At 33.4% G+C, this 19,078-nt stretch overlaps 2 protein-coding genes across 16 annotated transcripts in view; one reads left to right on the forward strand and one right to left on the reverse strand.

Moving 5' to 3' along the window:
• LOC101699488 (arginine/serine-rich protein PNISR-like) overlaps positions 1 to 17,182 on the reverse strand; it is a 118,846-nt gene extending 101,664 nt beyond the window's left edge. The window contains 2 exon segments of the mRNA XM_021242748.1: positions 16,791 to 16,990; positions 17,174 to 17,182. Coding sequence (XP_021098407.1) covers positions 16,791 to 16,990; positions 17,174 to 17,182 — 209 coding nt within the window.
• The window catches only part of Nlgn1 (neuroligin 1), an 860,706-nt gene that overhangs the window by 159,005 nt on the left and 682,623 nt on the right, over positions 1 to 19,078 (forward strand). Inside the window, exon 1 of one of the 15 annotated variants that reach the window (XM_087186523.1) lies at positions 16,570 to 17,291. The exons of 8 other annotated variants lie outside the window; for them this stretch is intronic. The gene's annotated coding sequence lies outside the window, so the exon portion shown is untranslated. Of the gene's footprint in view, positions 1 to 16,569; positions 17,292 to 19,078 lie in introns of those variants that run through there. 6 more of the 15 variants (XM_087186526.1, XM_087186516.1, XM_087186525.1 and 3 more) reach the window with 6 other exon arrangements.

A 19,078-nucleotide genomic window follows, 5' to 3' on the forward strand; every position in this document is an offset into this window, starting at 1 on the left:
AGTTCCCATTTTTTTCCATTTCAATGAAGAAAGTGAAGGGAAAGAACTGGGGTGGGCTTGAAAGCTCAATTTCTACTTCTAATAATTATGAAGGATGTAGGGTAGGACTAAAAGATGACATAGGAAGGTAGGCAATTCTTCCCAGATAGAGTTTTATCAATTTGCTTAGGGTGTAAAGAGGGAAATTATAAGATATCTCTCACCACAGATAATGAGGGATCAGTTCCATAGTCTTCAGATTCCTGGTTAGATATATCATCACATAAAGAAAAAACAATCCATGCTACCACTGAGGTACTTTGACAGAAAGAAATGTTCTGATAGACCTGACAATTTCCAATTGAGCAGAATTAATTGGAGTGAAGATGAAACAGATGTTACAATGAGAATTTTATTAAGGCCATGGATGTAGGTATTGAAGAGATTTCCTTTGAATGAAAGAAAATAATGCCAATTAAAGCTGTTTTCGGCATATTATAATTCAGTGAATTAAACCAATTTTCCATTAATTGCGAACGGAGATTTAAACCTTCACTATGCTCATCCTCTGAAAACTCCAGCAGAATTATTCAGAGAAAAAAGAGGGTGTAAGAATGGGGGGATTATATAAAGATCATCCTATGAAAGAGTGAGGTATAATGGGAGATGCAGGTGTATAATTAATGCACTGAGAGTGCCAGATGCCACGTAGACTTCATTATTTTAATTTAGGCAAAAGAGAGCCTGAAAATATCCATCAGTATATTGGTTAGTAAATGGGTTAACTGATCCACACATTGCATGCACCACAGTTTCAATGGGAAATGCTTCAGGATGGAAATCAAGGGTGAAGATCCTAACTTTTCCCCTAGGCTTTCAGTGTTAGTCATCATTCCCTAACCTCAGCTTCAACAGCATTCAAACAAATTGGTTAATTATATGGGTTAGTAGGTCATCAAAGCAAGTGTAATTGGACAAACCTTATGCAAATCAAGAATAAATGATTTGGGAATTAAACAATGCTAGCAAAATTGGATTCTTTCCTGATTTGCATTTGTGAGATTTTTGGAGTCCTTAAACTGGAAAAATTATTTACCTTTTACAATATCATCACATTCTGTCTCAATGCACAGCTAATTAACTCCTACTCCTCCCCATTCTTTGCATTTCTTAAGCAGTTTCCCATTCTGTGTTCACCACCATCCTACAAATGATAAACTTTTCCTTATCTGCATTCTATTAGTATCTCCTGTCCAGCACTTACCATACTGACACACATCTGTTTGTTTATGTGTATGTGTCTTCTCTCCTAGACTGCAACTCATCTAAGGGTACACTGTGTCTCAGGCACTGCTTTATCTCCAGCACTCAGTAATCTGATTTACACATTACCATTTCTTCAGGAATACATAAATAAAATATAAGAATTAAAACATATTTATTCTGAAAACATAAAGGGATTTATCTCTATCATCTAATTGTATAATGAAATAATCTTATATGAAATGATGCTCTGAGATGACGCTAATATAGAAAAAAGGATTAGAAATGGGTTTTATTCTGTACCTGCATTTACCCCTTTTCTTGTTACAAGAGAGCAACATCTATTTCCCCTAATCCATTTATTCCTCTCATCTGTTTAACTTTGGTACTTAAGGGAATTGAGTAAGTTATGGGCATGTCTGTATAACTACAAAAACTATAATGTGTATACATGTAAATTTCTATTCCTACACTAAATAGTCACTTATATAATAAGATAAATTAGAGAGGGAAGGTTTGACAAGTTCCAGAATCTACATTTGACTTCAAAGTGAGTATGCCAAACAGACATTCATTTTATTGTTAGAAATAGCCAATAGCACTCTAAACTTATATAAAATTGATACATTAATTGGAAAGATATAAAATTCTATTGTTGTTCACTTTTGAAAAGTCTATTGTACTATCTTCATTAAAATAAATAGAAATAAGAAAAATATATACCCAAATAAAGAAAATATTTTTATTTTTATGTGCTCTGTGCTCCTTCAAAATTCTTTCTTTTTTATTTTTTAATCTTTTTCTGGTACTGGGGATCAAATTCAGGACCTTGTTTGCCAGGCAGCCCACAGGACCACTGAACTACATCCCTCACCCTGTGCTGTTTTGTGTGTGTGTGTGTGTGTGTACCAGCAATCGAACTCAGGACCTTGTGCTTGCCAGGCAGTCATGGTTTCACTGAGGCCTCAAAATTCTTAAAGTAAAGTTTTTACAATTTATGTAATGTAATCATAGCTCAAATTTAATTTTAAATTCGGTTTCCTTCTTATACTTTGAATATTGAACTTTTTCATATTGCTACATAATCACTTAATCAGGTTTATCAAGTATATTACCATATGTTACCTAAATATTCCACTATATCAGCATATTTTGATTATTTCTAATTTTGTTTGGATAAATTAAGTTTAACTATCACACTCATCAATAGAAGAAAAAGTAAATATTTCCTTTTTAATAAAAATATCTCCTAATTAGCATCAAGATTCTGAAGCTAGATAAAATTACTGACAATTATTAATTTGAGATATATCATCAATTATCACCATCATTTTTTCTTATTTTTAAAATCATGAATAAAATCATTTATATTTATGATTTATGCATGATATAACATATATATATAGTGCAATGGTCAAATTAAGCTATTTATATATATTGCTTCACATACTTATGATTTATTTGTGACAAAATATTTAAAATTTATTTTTTGCAGTTTAAAGATGTATAATAAGTTGCTATTAATATTTATAAAATCTTACAGACATGTTTTTAAGAAGGCTATTTTTATTTTGTGGACCCTGTGGTATGCATCATATGTCTTGAAATTATTCCTTTTATCTAACTGAAATTTCATATACTTTGACAAACAATCAAAACTTTAAAAACTAATTACAGAAATAAAGATAGCTCAGAAGAAAATGTGGTTTCCTGAACCTATTTCCTCAATAGTGAGTATGTTTTTCTCAGTGCTTTTTGCCTGAGGTAAAAAATAGTGTAGTACAATGGAAAGTTACGGTTTTTAAAAGTATAAAAATGATTTTGCATAAATAATGTGTTCACCTTATCAGTTGAATGAGAATATTATGTACTACTTGAAAATGTTCTATTAGGCTTAATGAAGTTGTTATATCTTAAGAAACTAAGGAAAACCTCAAGATTGTAAATTTTCCTCACAATCTATCACTTACTAGTTCTTACATGGGAGAGTTTTACTTTATCTTTCAGTTTTGAATTAATCTGTAGCCATGTACATTTGATTACTTAGAGATTCTAATTTTTTATTTCAACATTAAAACTCCATAAAAATTCTCCATTATCTTACAGATACATTTTCAGGAAACCCAGAGTATTTTCTAAAGTAGTAGTCTCTCAATCTCCATAAATAGGTTAAATTTAAATTTTTTTTTCTTTCTGGATAAATGTTTCCCCATTCTGGTTATTTTTCTGTTTATTTACTTACTCTTTCCTCCTGCTGCTCTTGGTTTTTCTCCTGTGCCTGCTGTTTCTTGTTTTCTGTTCAAATTTATGAATGTAAATTATTTCATATAGGAAACAATTTAATATAAGTAGCTCTCAAGGCTTTTCTTTCATGGTAATGGAAATTTTTTGAACTGAGAATCAGTGGCCACGGAGGATCAAGGCTTCCTATTTTCTGGCAGTATGATGTAGAATTTGCAGCAGGTTCAACTGAAGCCCACTTCCCTGAGACGTAAGCCGCATAGCCCTACATTTACCCTTTTTGTAAGAAATTGCTTAGCAAATAACCTTCGCTCATTCTTGCATTTCTTCTCTCAGCAATTTTTATTGTGACACTTAACAGGTTCAAATTGTTGGAGACCAAAAGTAGAAAATGCAAATGAGACTGTTCTTCAATGACCAATTAGTAAAAAATGTAAGTGTGATAAAAGGTAATCAGAAGTTAAGTTGACTAAAGTTGCTCCTGACTGAGGTGAGACTGGGCATCCTAAGAGGTGCAGGGAGGTAGTAAGGAGTGAAGTAGATGAGTGGTCTCATGGAACATTTGCCAAAGTCATTGCTGATAAAAGAAAGATTTCATAATCTGTGAAAATAGAAAGGTACTAGGCTGGAAAACAGGACATGTACAGGGACAGCCTTTCAGACAGAAAGAGCCATGTGCAAAGGACAAATGCATAAGAAAAATCAAGGTGGAATTGAAATATCACAATGAGCTCAGGATACTTAGAAAGCCATGCATGGCAGGAGAGATAGCTGGACAGGAAAGCAGATGGCCAGCCAGAAGTCTGTATCCATATCCAATGGATTAGAGGAGACACTCTAAAATAATGGAAAGAGCATTTGATTAGAAACCAAGAGATCTAAAATTTCATGAATGGCTGAGGTTGGCCAAATCACCTGATTTTGAAGATGTCTGCTTCCTTCTTTTTGAAAGGAACAAGTCAATTTTAGTGTTCAAAGGAGACCTCCTCTTGATGCTACGGTGGGGACGGGGGAGATGGCTGGACTGGATGCTTGGTCCTTTGCCAGCTTCATTTCTAATACACCAGATCTGTTTTTATATGAATTAGCAGTTTATAATTTCATGTGATTTTTTTTTCAGTACTGGGGATTATATCTAGGACCTTCACTCTGAGCCACATCTGTGACCATATACATATGCATATATATATATATATATATATATATATTTTCAAATTTTTAAATTGTTTATTAGTACATGTTTGCAGTACATAATGTTTATATTCCTTGTGTGGAGTTGGTACAGGAACATAACACACCTTAAATTCTTTTTTCATCCCATTTCCCTCCCCTCCCTCTCCCTTCCCTTCATCTCTTGATAGCTTTCGAATTTGAGAAACATCTATCTCTCTACTTCCTAGTATCTTTTATTTTTCTCTTTATTTGTAATTTGGGCTTATTATATAAAGGAAACCATGAAATATTTAAATTTGTGTGTCTGACTTATTTCCTTTAACATTATGGTCTCAAAGTGCATCCATTTTCCTACAAATGACTCAATTTATTTTTCTTTATGGCAGAGTAGTACTCCATTGAATGTAAATTCCACATTTGATGGACATGTAGGCTGCTTCCCAGATTTTCCCATTATGAATTGTGCTGTTAAAATTTTATTAGAGACAGGGTTTTGATAAGTCATTAACTTGCACAGGCTCAGCTCAAACTTGCAGTTTTCCTGCCTGAAACTCCTGGAGTTCTAGGATTACAAGTGTGCACCACCATACCTAGCTCATGTGAGATTTTTATATTTACATCCACAAAGTATATTTTGAGACCTATAAGAAGTAATTTATTTTAGGTCTTTCCATATCTCATGCCAGTTCTTACTATTAAGAAGAGAATTGGACTGAGAGTCCAAGGAAGTCAAATTTCCTCTCAGTTAATTTTAATTACAAAAGGACCAAATATCAATGGTCTGTTTGTTTCAAATGTTTTGTTTTCTAAAGTTCAGTAAAATTAAAAATGTTGAAGTGCAAACTTTAAATGATTTATAAATGACTGCTATTGTTAAGGAAAATATCAGCTATGCTTAAAGGTTCTTTTATGTATGGAGAATCTGCCATATAAAAGACGCCCTTGACATCTTGGCATAAAGTCTCTGGTTATTTAACGGAGATGTCATGTTTCTTATGTCACATTTTCTTGACTCGGGTTCCCCTACTTAAAAATGAGATAAAAATCTTTATGATGGAAAATATTCTCCCTAGCTTTCAAGATTTATCAGAATAAAGTTTCCTAAAAGAAAAATTAATATTTATGATTATTTTATATTTCAATGCAAAATGATGGTAACATGGAGTCCAAAAAAGTTACCTAGAGTCATTCAGTCTAAGAGCATTTATTAAGTTGGAATAATATATACCTTGTGTTCATACTATGTCCCTACAAAGCTCTAGAGAACTAAGTTTAGGTGATTTTTTTTCTTAGTGGTGGTGTTTTAATGGAGCATTTGCAAACCCACCAACCTTTTCTGTAATTAATACTTATCATTTCCACTGACAAAACTGAGGCATGTATTAAGAGATTTCTCTTTACCCAAAGAGAAGAAAGAAAAGAATAGAGAGTGAGGAAAACAAAAAAATTGTCTTTCCAAAAGTATTACAGCCATTCCCATATTGGAGATAAAGAAAGAGAATATTTACTCCCTCTCAGAAATTATTATTCAGAGGGAATAATCTAATTAACTAAGTGTCACTCAGTGCTTAGGTTTCAATGTGCAACCATAATGAGAACCACAAATTCTGGCAATAGTTAGAGAAATGATTTGACCAACTTGTATTACGAAAGGACTGTCTGGGAGTTAGTACGTGAGGTAGACTGGAGGAAAGTTGGATGAGGAAAGCAGAGGCCAGTGAGAAGACTGGCACAAGCATTCAGCCATGAACCAATGCGAGTCTGCACCCAGAATTTATTCCTGGTATCACCTGCATTTCCTGGATAAAGAATCTTTTTATAAGGTTCTCTGCAATCTGCTTCTTGGACCTTTAGCTGACCCCTTCACTGTCAAATTCTACTGATCATGCTCCCTTGGTACATCTGGCTACAAATGTCTATGTTAGTTTTGTTTAAGGTTCAAGCCCATGCCCTTTCCGAGATAACCAGGGGAACTAGTTCTCTGCCTTGGAACCCAGAATCTTGCCCTGGGCCACTGTAGTGTTTTCTCTTCTCCAGTCATCTATTATAGGAGAATTTTTCTAACTGCTCCCCAGTTGTGTGCTCACTAATGCCCTTCTCCAGTATTTCCTTGACTTGGTATATACTCAGCTTCACTCAGGGATGAAATCATTCTATCTCACTATGGAAAATGCTCTTGCCTTTTACTGCTCTTTAGAAAAGTTAGCAACACTGGCACTGTTTGATGCAGGGTAACTAAAGCTAATGCAAGTCCTGGTATCACTCCTGACTCTTCAGCTGTGCTTGGGGCATCTGATCACCAAAAAGTGATCTCTCTTTTGGGGACACATCTCAGCTCTTTATTTCATTCATAATAACTCCTGAGTGCTGTGCCATTCCTACAGTATCTATTCTCTTTTGCTCTTAGTTCACCATCCTTTACAATGAAAAATAAGTACAGGAGACTTGAATTTAAACTCAAGAGCAATTTTGGTTTGATCCGTGGTTAGTTGCAGCAAGTTGCTTAATGTTACTGAGTTTCAGCTTTCTGGATTGTAGAAATACACAAAATTATATGTACTCTTCCCACTTGAAAGACATATGTAAGTATAAGAATCAAATGTATTTTTCACAGACAATGCAGTCAACAACTGGAATCGACATAGCTTTTATTATTAGGGTTAACTTTGCATGATTTCAAGTCTGCTGAAAGAACAAATGAGTAAGGTAAAAATTTCAGTTTTTCAGTAGTTAAATGGGGATATATATGCCATATTATATATTAAATACATTCATTTATTTAAACATATTCAATGATTAGCAATCTATTGTACAATTATACAACGTTCTGTATATTGAAATTTTGAAAATACAAGGGGAGAGAAAGTGACAGGGAATGAAAGTAAGAGGGAAGCAGGTTATCCTGAGATCTTATTCTTTCTTGCATTAATATTATTATTGTTTTTGTCTGCTATATTTGCTTTCTGGTTTCATTCATGGTGCATTTAGGAAGAAGGAATAGAAAGATAATTTTTCTGATTGTGTTAGTAATGGGAGTTAAAAAATGAGAAATCTTGCTATTATATCATAAAAATCATTTAAAAGGTATACAAATAAAATTAAGACTGAAGTTGAACTGTGGTTTGATTGACTCATTTTAAAATTAGATTAATTTGAAGCTTTTATTAAATGGACTCTATAGTGCAGGGTTTTGTAATTCAATTAAATACTGTCAATAAGAAATCCTTTTTGATAACAAAATTATGGTTGATTAATTAAACAGAAAGATTTGTATAGCAGAGAGTAAACTAAATATAAGGAGACATTAATTTCTCTATTGAAGTAGAAAACACTGTGCAACTAGATGTTAAAATTTGATTAAATTAAATTAGAATTTAGGTATTTTAGGACCAACTCTTGAATAATAACTAATTTGAAAAATTCTATCAAAAACATTAATTCCCCAACCAGTTGATGGTTTAAATAATCTGTTTAAAAGTCTATAATCTAAGACATTCTCCTACCAAAGCTTCTCATTCATATACACCATTAGAATAATTTGCTTAATTGACAGTCTGTCATAAAACAAATTCCTTTATAAATTGTAATCCTCAAAAAGGAAAAGAGAAGAGAGTATCAAAAAACTATAATATTGAGGGCCGGGGATTTAGCTCAGTGGTTCTGCCACCTGCCTTGCAAGCGCAAGGTCCTGCATTCGATTCCAGGTAACCCCCCCCCAAAAAAAAAAAACCTACAATATTGAATACTACAATAGACTAGCTGCTCAAAGGATTTATGCAACTCTGCTATCATTCCATCCTCACCAATTCTGTCCTTAAGAAAATTATGAGTGACTTTTACAAAAGGCCATAGCTGAAGTCAAGATAATGCAAATGACAGTTTTTTGATCTGCCACTCCAATAATTCTAATAAAACATTTATTCTGATCTGTCATATATTTTGTGAACACTTATGAGCATCAGTTCTAGAATTTTAGTTTAGTAAGCTTCACTTTCTAAAAACTTGTTTGAAAACCAGGACCATTAACAGTTTTCAAAGCCTTTTTTTTTATGGTGCTTTAAATAAAACAGATAATCATATCCAAGAATACATTTTCAAGTGCTTTCAGTGCTATACATTAGGTGAACAGACTTGTGCCTGTAATCTTAAGACTAATTTTAAAATCTTTAGGCTTAATTATCATTTCCTTGTTATCATATTCTTTCCCAGTTGGAACATCATTCTTCTCTATGGAGAAATTGGAAGCTGCAGTTTAATCATTTTTCTTTTCTCTTGGTCAATTTTTCATATTGTATAGCTGGCCTCAAGCAATGTTATTCTTATCCCATTCTTAGCTGTCTTTTAGCTCTTAAATATCAGGGAGATTTCTTTCCAAGATCATTAGAATTTATGACAAGTTCAGCCAGATCAGTGTTACTAGGTAATCAAAATCTTTTTCTTTTTTACTTTTAAAATCCTTTAAAATTTTTCTCCTCTTTTGATATCTTTTTAAAATATAATTTTAGTGTGCCAAGTTTGTAGAAACTTGTTTGTGTAACCATCCTGATTTTATTTTACATCCTTATGATTTTAATCTAGAACATTAGAATTATCTATGAAATAATATATGACATTTTCTTTTTAACTTACTTGTATCAATTTAAACTGCAGTGTCTAGTAGTCAGTAGTCAGTAGCTATATTTGGCAATAGAGCTCCTGAAATATAAATAGTCCAAATTAAGATATTAGTCTAATATACGCTTTAAGTTTTGAAGACATTGTATGAAAAGTTTTTAAGTATTTCATTAATAATGTTTAATACAGATTACATATTGAAATAATAAAATATTTGTTCTATTAGGCTAAACAAAATATATTATTAAATTTGATTTATCTTGATTTTCCTAAATGATTTTTTAAAGTTTGATCCTAAAAACTTTAGTCTCATGTTATGTTTTTATGAATAATATTAATTATTCCCAAAATATCTTAAATAAAATGTATTCATTTCCTTTCACTGCTGAAACAGTTCACCACAAACTTATTGCCTTAAAACAATTTAACTTTATTATCTTATGGTACAGCAATCAGAAGTCTAAAATGGGCTGGCAAGAGCTATTTTCTCTTGGAAACCCTTGCCTAGAAACTACCTGTTTTCCTTAGGTTGTAGCACCTCACTGCATCTTCCAACCTAACAGTGTAGCATTTTCAAATTTTTCTCTCTCTCCTTTTTCTGATCAATTTTGTTATCATATCTTTTATTCTGATTCTAACTCTTCTGCCTCCCTCTAATAAAACCCCCTGTGATTGCATAGGGCATGTCTGGATAATCCAGAATAATCTTTCTATTTCAAGATTTGTAAATCAATCACATCTACAAAATATTTTCGCCCTATAAAGTAACATATACCCAGACTCCTCCAGGGAGTAGGATCCAGATATCTTCAGGAGGAAGAATTATTACGAATGTCATATTAAGTATATTTAATGATATCCTTTTTTAATTGGGTAAGTATAAGTTTTAAAGTTTAGTTGTGGTAAAATATTTTTAAACAAATGCAATTTTAATACCAACAACTAAACAATAAAGCAATAAGTCAGAAATGGAATGGCAAAGTGACTTCTTATTTAACAATGTTTTTGAGCTTATTGTGACTTTAGTTACATCATTTATGTTCTTGGGCTTGTCCTATATAACAGCATAGAGAGTTTCTTGGAGTCTTTATAATTGATAAAGATATGAATCGTAAACTAGTTTAATATATTACACAGAAACCAAGAATCATATCTTTACTCCCACACATGCATGACTATTTTGGTAGTCTATTAATTTTGGAACTTACACCAAAACTTGTTTGAGCTGTTTTGATGTTATTTTCTGAGATAAATTTACCGAAGCAACTACTTTTAACAATTTATACTTTTTCTCTTTATGTCCCTCCTAGTACAATTTAGAAATAAAGAGTTAAGATACAATTTTAATAGCAAAGCTTTTATTTGCTTGCTTATTTCTAGGGAAGATTTGAAAAATTATTTAGAAAAAGAACAGAATGGGTAGGCTAAATTTTAGAATGGATAGTTGGTAGACTAAACAACTTCTTATGCACTGAGTATAATATGGTTTTATCATTCTATTTAGTTACATTATTTTATTGTTTGTTTCCAGGTTGTCAAGTGTACAACATTTGAAACATTTTTAAACATTCCCCAGTTTGATGTAAATAATAAATAATTAGCTAAAAAGACAAATATATGTAATAATAGATAGATGATAGATACATACATACATTCATACATACATGCATACATACATACATACATAGATAAACAGACAGAGGGGCCCATTCTTTAGATGTAATTTTACTATTTTCTTTTTTTAATATTTCAGGAAAAATAGAACTAAATATTTCAGGACAGGTAGAAGATTCTCATGAAATCATTCATTAAATAATAATGAGTAGACAGGCTAATTTATTTTTAATTTCTGTTAGCATAAAATCTTATTCAGAAAAGAAAGAGTGTCCCTTTCATGTCTGTGAGATATGCCAATACCATTGGGATGTAACTAAGAAATCCTTTTCTAGCTGGGACTACAGAAAGTTAATTTCCATGTGGCTTTTCCACACTTAGGTCAAATTTTACCATAAATTTTTCTGATATTAGAAACATAATATGTTAATATTCTACAATAAAATCTAATGGGTGATGTTCAATAGGGTAGTTTTCTCATCACATATTTTCAGTACTAAAGAAATACTTAAGATGATTTTCTGTAATTTAACTCATCCTAGATTATGTTGCACTAACTTAAAATTAGTCATGGTATAAGAGAGTTAAAATCAGCTAAAATATCACAAGAACTTGTCCTGAAGTTAAAGTATCAGTATAAGAGCTATGTTATTTCATAAATTTTGCATAAAATATATATTCAAAATAAATTCAAAATAAACTATCACCTACTAGTCTTGAAGTTTAAAATGTAAATCTTTTAAACTAAAACAATTATACCAATTAAATATAAGTACAAATTATGGATGTTAAGAAAAGAGAGCTTTTCCAAAAGAAAACAAACCAGATACTTGATTATTAGTAAAATACCACCAATGCTTAGAAGTTTTTTACAGATTAAAAACTGCCACATTTCTCCATGCGTCATTCTCATTTTAAAATATCTAGTCTTGATCATTGATTCCTTGGTTTCCATTACCACTCTTCAAATCCACGAAATATGAAGGTGCATCTGGTATATTTAGCATTCAAGCAGGTGTGTTCTCCGAATACATACCTGAAATACTCAGTATCAGTCAAGTGTTTTAAGTAGTCTTTTCTAATTAAGCAGGATTGTGTGAGCAGATCTATCCCCTTAGAAAGAACCTCTTTGTAAATAGCCACCTTTGCAGTAGTTAGCCTTGTAATGTTGCAACATTTTAAATTTTTATGTCTTTTATAATTCCCAGTTGCTACTTATTTAGATTCAAAGCTTGAGCACTTAATATGAGTACACATCAGGGGAGTGCTGAAGATGGTAGAGGAATATTTTTCCTCCAGATTTGCTTTAGAAATCTGCTTTACAATAGCTTGCAAGTTATTGCTTTTTTTCAGACATTGAACACTAATCTCTCACAACATATTAAAATATTTACTATCAGCTAGAACTAAACTCATTTGATCTGGTACATTTATTAAAACAAACCCACAAGACATTTATTTTCAAAATAATCCCTTTGTATTAAAGGCAACAATCACTTATTTACTTATATACTTGTTAATAGAGTTATGCTATTTATTTCTTCACAAGGTCTCTTTCTTATTAATCAACTAATCAATTTTATTTAGAAGGTACACTGGCATAGGATATATAATCATAAGGTGGTTTTAAGAGAGCAGAAATTTTACTGAAGTAGTCCAAAATGGAATCCCCTTCAGCAGTCAGGTTTGCTAATCCTGGTCTTTCATTTGTCACTATTAGTCATAGTTCATTTGTTACTTCCTCCTCTATTTTATTTTCTGAAGAAATTAGCACATACAGGATGGAGATACACCAGTTATTTTCATTGTTTGATTTATTAGGTCATTCATTGGCTAATCATTTGTATCATGAGGATATCAAGACTGAGTAAAGTTCTATGTTATCTGTAAAATAAATCACCAGAATTTGACCCACATCTTTATCCTCAGCTTTCTTTTCTCTTCCCCCCCCATCTTATAACTCTTCTTTGTGCTCTTCTTTTCTCATTGAGTACCTTAACTTGTAAACCCAGTTTGAACACAAATGCACTGAAGCTGAACTTTCAATTCTGTATCAATACCTGATACCTGTTTAGTATGGATGCTGATATATTAATTCAAAATACTTTCTATTAGGGCTGGGGATGTAGCTCAGTGGCTCTGCACCTGCCTGGCAAGAGCAAGGTCCTGAGTTTGCTTCTCAGTACCAGAAAAATGAAAAACAAAAGCAAACAAAAAAAGTACTATCTACTAACCATTGACAATCAATAAGTCAATCATCGATGGAAACAAGATTTGTAATGGTTGCTTGTTCAAAGTGAGTTCTCCTATGATATAATATGGCTTAAACCCAGTATGCGGGAAATATTCAGTAAGTAATTGTTTAACCAATATGTCAAATTCTTCAAATTTTAGAAACTTACATCTACTTCATCCCTCTTGTCTGTTCTATCATCAAAGGAAATCAAATTGTCATCTCACAGCTTCTTAGCACAAAACTGCCTTGGTTATTTCCCAGGAACTTTCTTCTGAAGGGTTGAAAGATGTCTGCTTCACAATTAATTCAGGCATCTTTCCCAATTCCTGTGTGAATTGATAATATCACCTGCTCATTGTACTTCAAATATTGAGTTATAAAAAAATCTTCCCTAATATTTGATATGTTCTCTTACTTTTCATGGATTATGAAAAATAGTATCTAGTGACTTTGAGATGAGATTTCCATTTCTCATATTTCATATCAACAAAGTCTCCCTACTTGAATTCACATACATATTTTACATATTCTAGAAGAATTTTCTTTGTACTGTAGTTTGGCTTAGAGCTACTCTGGCTGTGTGCTTTCTAGTTAATCGGTCAGACTGAACATGATCAATTGATTGTTTTACAGTTTCAGAGGCCCTATTACTATATGCAAGATGAAAGGAAAATACAAGAAAGAGCTAGTTATTGGTTATATGTTTTTCTATTTCAACCATATTTTTTTCATTTAGGTGGTGAATTTTGCTCACTTGCTAGATAGAAATTCTAATACTCATTATAGAAATAAATAAGCACCAATCCATTTCTACTTCTTAGAAATGTGTCATTAAAAACATCTCTATAAAAAGCATGTTATGAAACTGAATTCCCATACTATTTTTTTTACATCTACATTTGCTTATTCCACTTAGAAAATTTTATATTGCAGTAAGGGTTCACTGAAATTATCTTGTCTAATTCTTCCATTTTAGTGAAATATATCATGCATAAAAATAATTTCTAAATCACACTATAAACATGTGTTCAAAGTTCAGTTTGAGAAATAAAGCCCTGAAGATTCAGGTGAACCTACCCTTAATGACTTCCCAGCCCCATTTATCCACTCCTTCCCAAATGATAAGCTCCACCCTGAGTTTGATGGTTTATAGTTACCATGAATATTGATATATTTTTCTATATATGTTTGTAATCAGAATTAATAGATATAATTATAAGTTTTTAAACTTTATATGTACATAATGTCATTCCCCAGGCTTCTTGCTGCAACACTCTTTTTTGGCCAACATCATGTTTTTGAGATTTATCCACACTAACTCAAGAAGCTATGACACTTTTATTTTTGTCTTTACTGTTTCTAATATTTCAGTATGTGAATATTCTATAATTTCCTTGTCTAGTTATTTATCCAAAGGCACTTAGATTATTTCCATTTTTTTTGCACTTTCAAGTAATTGTGTCATGGATATTTCTAGGAGTAAAAAACTGGATTTCAGAATATGATAATTTTCAGCTTCTGCTAAAGTGCTTTCTGCAGCATTTGTATGTTTAGCTGTTTCATTTTACATGATTTCTTCACATCCTCATCTATATTAGGTGATACTAGATTTATAAACTTCATAAGTGAAATATCGCATCATTTTATCATATATTTTTCTAATAACTAGAGAGAGTGAGTAGTTTTTTCAAACGGTTATTGGACATTGAGAATCCTCTCTGTCAATCGTCTCTTAAACTCCTTAGCCTATTTTTCTTCATCATAAATTTTAAAATAGATTTATTAGAAACCTTTACATACTTTGGGCACTAATTCTTGTACTGAAAATGTCTTAGTTATGGCTTGATTTTTTAATGTACATTATTTTTATTTTAATATAACAAATTTAGCATTTTTTCCTTTATGGACATAGATTAATAAACTATTCTCTTCCCGTCTACTGAAAAATCATAAATCTCTTTTCCTTGAAAAATTTTAAAGATTTTCTTTGTATCTTTAGGCCTTTGGCCTACCTTAAATATACTCTCAAACGTGAAATAAAATTAAAATCTAGAATTATCATTTTTCATATGCTTAATCTATTGTCTGAATAATGCATCTGTTCTTCTCTGATCTCTAATGCCACCTGTTACTTATCAAAATTCCATAAGTGCACGGAGTTAGACACACACAGACAAGCACATTCATCATACCCTATTATGTTTCTTTGAGTTAATTTCTGTCTCTGAACCAAAGTTACACTGTCTTAACTACTGTCATTGCATTAAGCCTTAATAGTTTGTGTGGAAATTGCCCAAATCCTGTTTCATATTGTATTGTCAACGTTTTACTCTTTGCTTTTGCAAGCATATTTTAGAATTAACTTTTAAAGTTCCATGGAAAATGTAATAGAATTTTAATAATAATCACATTAGTATTATATATTAATTTATAATACTGAGTCTTCCATCCAAGAACATGTATTATTTTTATTCTGAATTTTAATAAGTAAATTAACCATAAGCAAAAAAGTGACTGCTCAAAGTTACACCACCAATTAATATTAAAATCAATTCTAGAAAGAAAGTCTCTAGGCTCTTTAACAACTCACACACTAAAAAGGCTGAATGATTTAGTCAGTTAAGAAGGATTTTCCAACTTTTACAGTTGCAGAACCCCATCAGCATGAAAGTAAATCTAACTTTTCTATGTTATTAGCCCTTTGATAAAGCACTCTCAAAGGGTTTATTAGAAGTATAGAATCTCAGCCCATTCCTGGCTCTACACATTCAGAATCTCCGTTTTACAAAAGGTGCTGGGTTGTTGGTTATTACTGTTTGTGAGAATTTGTTATTGCTGCTTAGGAAAACAATGTTCTGAAATTCATTTCCATGAGTTCTTTTTCTTTGAAACCTGTCAAAAATCCTAGTCACAATCTTGAGGTCATTGAATTCCAAAGGATTCAGGTAAGCAAGCCAAGGCCTATATCATGCTCTCAGATCTTGCCTTTCAACCACAAGCTCGCAGAAACCATTGCCTACTTTTGTAAATGAACACGAAAAGTCTAAAATGAGAAAAAAATATCTCAAAGATGCACATCCATGCTCATATGAAACAGAATGTTAAGGGTATTTCTAAAAGTAAAATATCTCAAGAAGACTGAGGCGTTTTATCTGATAACAGTAGTGACTTAGGAAACAAATACGTTTGCTTTGAAATCACTGTGCTGCCCCAAATGGACATTTTAGTTTTTAAATGCCATTGGGGGAAACTTTAAACACTGAGGAGATAGAAACACTGAAGTTTCCGAACAAAATCCAGACTATTGATTCAGGTATTCATATAACATTCCTACTAATATTGGTTCAGCCTTCTTGTTTAACTACACCAGCAGCTACTTGTTATCTACGGGGGTGGGGAAAAGGAAAAAAAAAAAAGGGAGGCAAGTGGATGGGAAAATAATAATAATAAAAATTAAAAAAAAGAGTGAGATCCCTGCAATAACGCCTGGAGCCACTAGGGGTATCTTTGTACCATTTTTCATTCTGCACCGATTTAGAGTAGAAACCTATGTTAGGGGAAAACCAGGGTCCTCGGCATTTTTTGCGAGCTGTGCACCCAGAATCCAAAAAGATTTTTGTTTTAAGAAAGAAAGAAGCCACAGTTCTTTCAGTCACTCGAACAGGGCTACGAAATCGTTCTACTGGACATCGGCGGTGGGAATTCATTTTTGAGGTCAATTTCCAATCGAGATAAATCTATTGGATTAGTAGGATTATCTGATTGCAGCTGAAAGAAGTAACCTTGTTTGATCATTTGTATTTCTTGCCTGATGGTCGGTTTTACACGGAGGTGGCTTTGGGTCCCCAGGACTGTGGATCGTGGTAGCATCTGGAAAGAAAAAAGGATCAATCGAGACGTTTTGGAAGTGTCTGTGGGTGAATAAAAGAGGGGGGTGTGCAAAACTGGGGTTGCGGCTGCTTAAAGAAAAAAGGAAGCATCTTGAATACTGAAACAAGAATTGCTGGGTGCTGGAGATTTAAAATAAAAAAGCATCTAGAAACTGATAAATACTTTGACCATTTCAGCTTGAATTTGACGGCGAAGTCTTGTGCAAACTGTCTCCTTGAATTATTGGAAGGGGAATAGGGGAAGATGAGGGGGCTCCCTCCGTGGATTTACTGTGCTGAGGGTAAGTTTGTGGCTCTTTTCCTGGGAGGGGGCTGCCTGGGTTTGTGTGCCACTGCCTGGAAGGTGATGCGGACTCGGCGCCTGGGAAATGGGGAGAGAAGGCGAGATGTAAAACCACCTCGCACATCTCGGGGGATCGCTGGGGAGCTACCTAGATCGAGCTCAAAAACCTTGTTCCGCGGCGTCAGAGGGAGAGCTAAGCAGCCCTACAGTCTCTCAAGTTTGCATTGGAAATCTCTCAGTTGGGAGATCCCTCCCGGATCCAGTGCTTTCCTTAGTGATACTTTAAAGAGAGGAGGCAGCGGTGCTTGGAAAACCTGCATGTGCAGAGGGAAGAGCCCAAGTAGAAATCGCTGTTGCTTCCTCCGCGGTTAAGGCGGCGATCTGAGCTTCTAGAGGGAATTTTGCAGGGGCGGGGGCTGGGGGTGGGGATTGGCAATGTGCACCGCGTCTCCTTCTCCCTCCCTCTCTCTTCCCCCTTTTTCCACCCCCCCCCCTTAGCCCGACACTAAGGGGTTACAGGATCACTGCATCGGACAGAGACAGAGAAGCGGGTGGCTGGCCACACGTTGTCTTGTTATTCACTTGTATGACTTTCCATAATACAGTTGGAGGTAACTTTCTTGAGTTGGAGGGGCCCCAGACATCTCTGCAGCCTTTTTTCCGAGGGCCCAGGCTGGCGGGCTCGCCAGGCAGCGACTGCAATTCTGATGCATCCTGCCCTGGCTGCCTCGCCAGCCACTGGCTTTTCTTTCTGACCGAGCGGTGTGCGCGCCTTTCTAGATACTGTAATTTCTTGCGTCTAAATGTAAGGAATTTTTTTCCTTTAAAAATTTTGTTGCTGGCCAGAACACCTCGTCTTTATTTGTAGAAGGACATCAATTCCCCCAGATATAAGATTAAAATTAATCAAATAAGTGAATATTAATTGACTTGAGAAAGTGAAGTTGCTTCAGAATCTGGCAAAACATATTATCCTTAACCAATTTCGGAGTCTACACAGCTTCAAAGCAACTACATATAAAGAACTGACTCATATAAAAGCATGGATAAGCATGGACTGATGAGTTAAATAGATGAACGAAATCCCCCTTTTATAGCTTTTGACACTTCAGATCATTATTTAGTCAGATTTTTAAAAATTTAAGGTCAATTCGTTAAATTTTAAACTGTCAGACATTCAAATGCACTGAAAGACAATGCAAATAGTTGTGTTAAAATATGAAATGCGGCATTTTGTAATCTTTTGAAGGAAAGGATTAGATATTTTTTCCAGAGGTTTCTGTTTACAAATTTTATAGATATGCATGTACCTTCATGGCTTTAGCATTAAAGTCTCTCCATGACGTGTGAACTCAGCGAAAGGCAACTCTTCAATGTCATCTGAAGCACATTTATACTCTCGTACTTATTTTAGGAATTCCAGGTACATGCGATGTTCTCGTTATTTCAAGATGACTCTTACCAAACTCTTTTTCTGGATGGGTATGTGTATGTGTATCTTCAAATCTAATTTGAAAGCAAGCATGTGAAATTTATCTTTTTGAGATTAAATAGCAAAATATAAAACTGTTGTCTCCCAGGAATTCTGAAATGGAAAAGTTGCCTATTTTTTTCCTCTGCAGACTATATATGACTTTCTAAAGATTGTAGAAATGGCAAGAAATAGTTTCTGCAAGCCCAACTGCTAGTTTCAAGAAGATGTCTGGAAGCTTTGCCTCTTTTTTTGTACTGCTCTAAGTCACGTGGGTGTGTGCACATTGGAACTAGAAGAATGGACGTTCTGTG

This window comes from Heterocephalus glaber, unplaced genomic scaffold (assembly GCF_053883595.1).
Source record: "Heterocephalus glaber isolate CG9 unplaced genomic scaffold, H.glaber_assembly_v1.0 deba00001504, whole genome shotgun sequence".
In the NCBI taxonomy this organism is placed as follows: Eukaryota; Metazoa; Chordata; class Mammalia; order Rodentia; family Bathyergidae; genus Heterocephalus; species Heterocephalus glaber.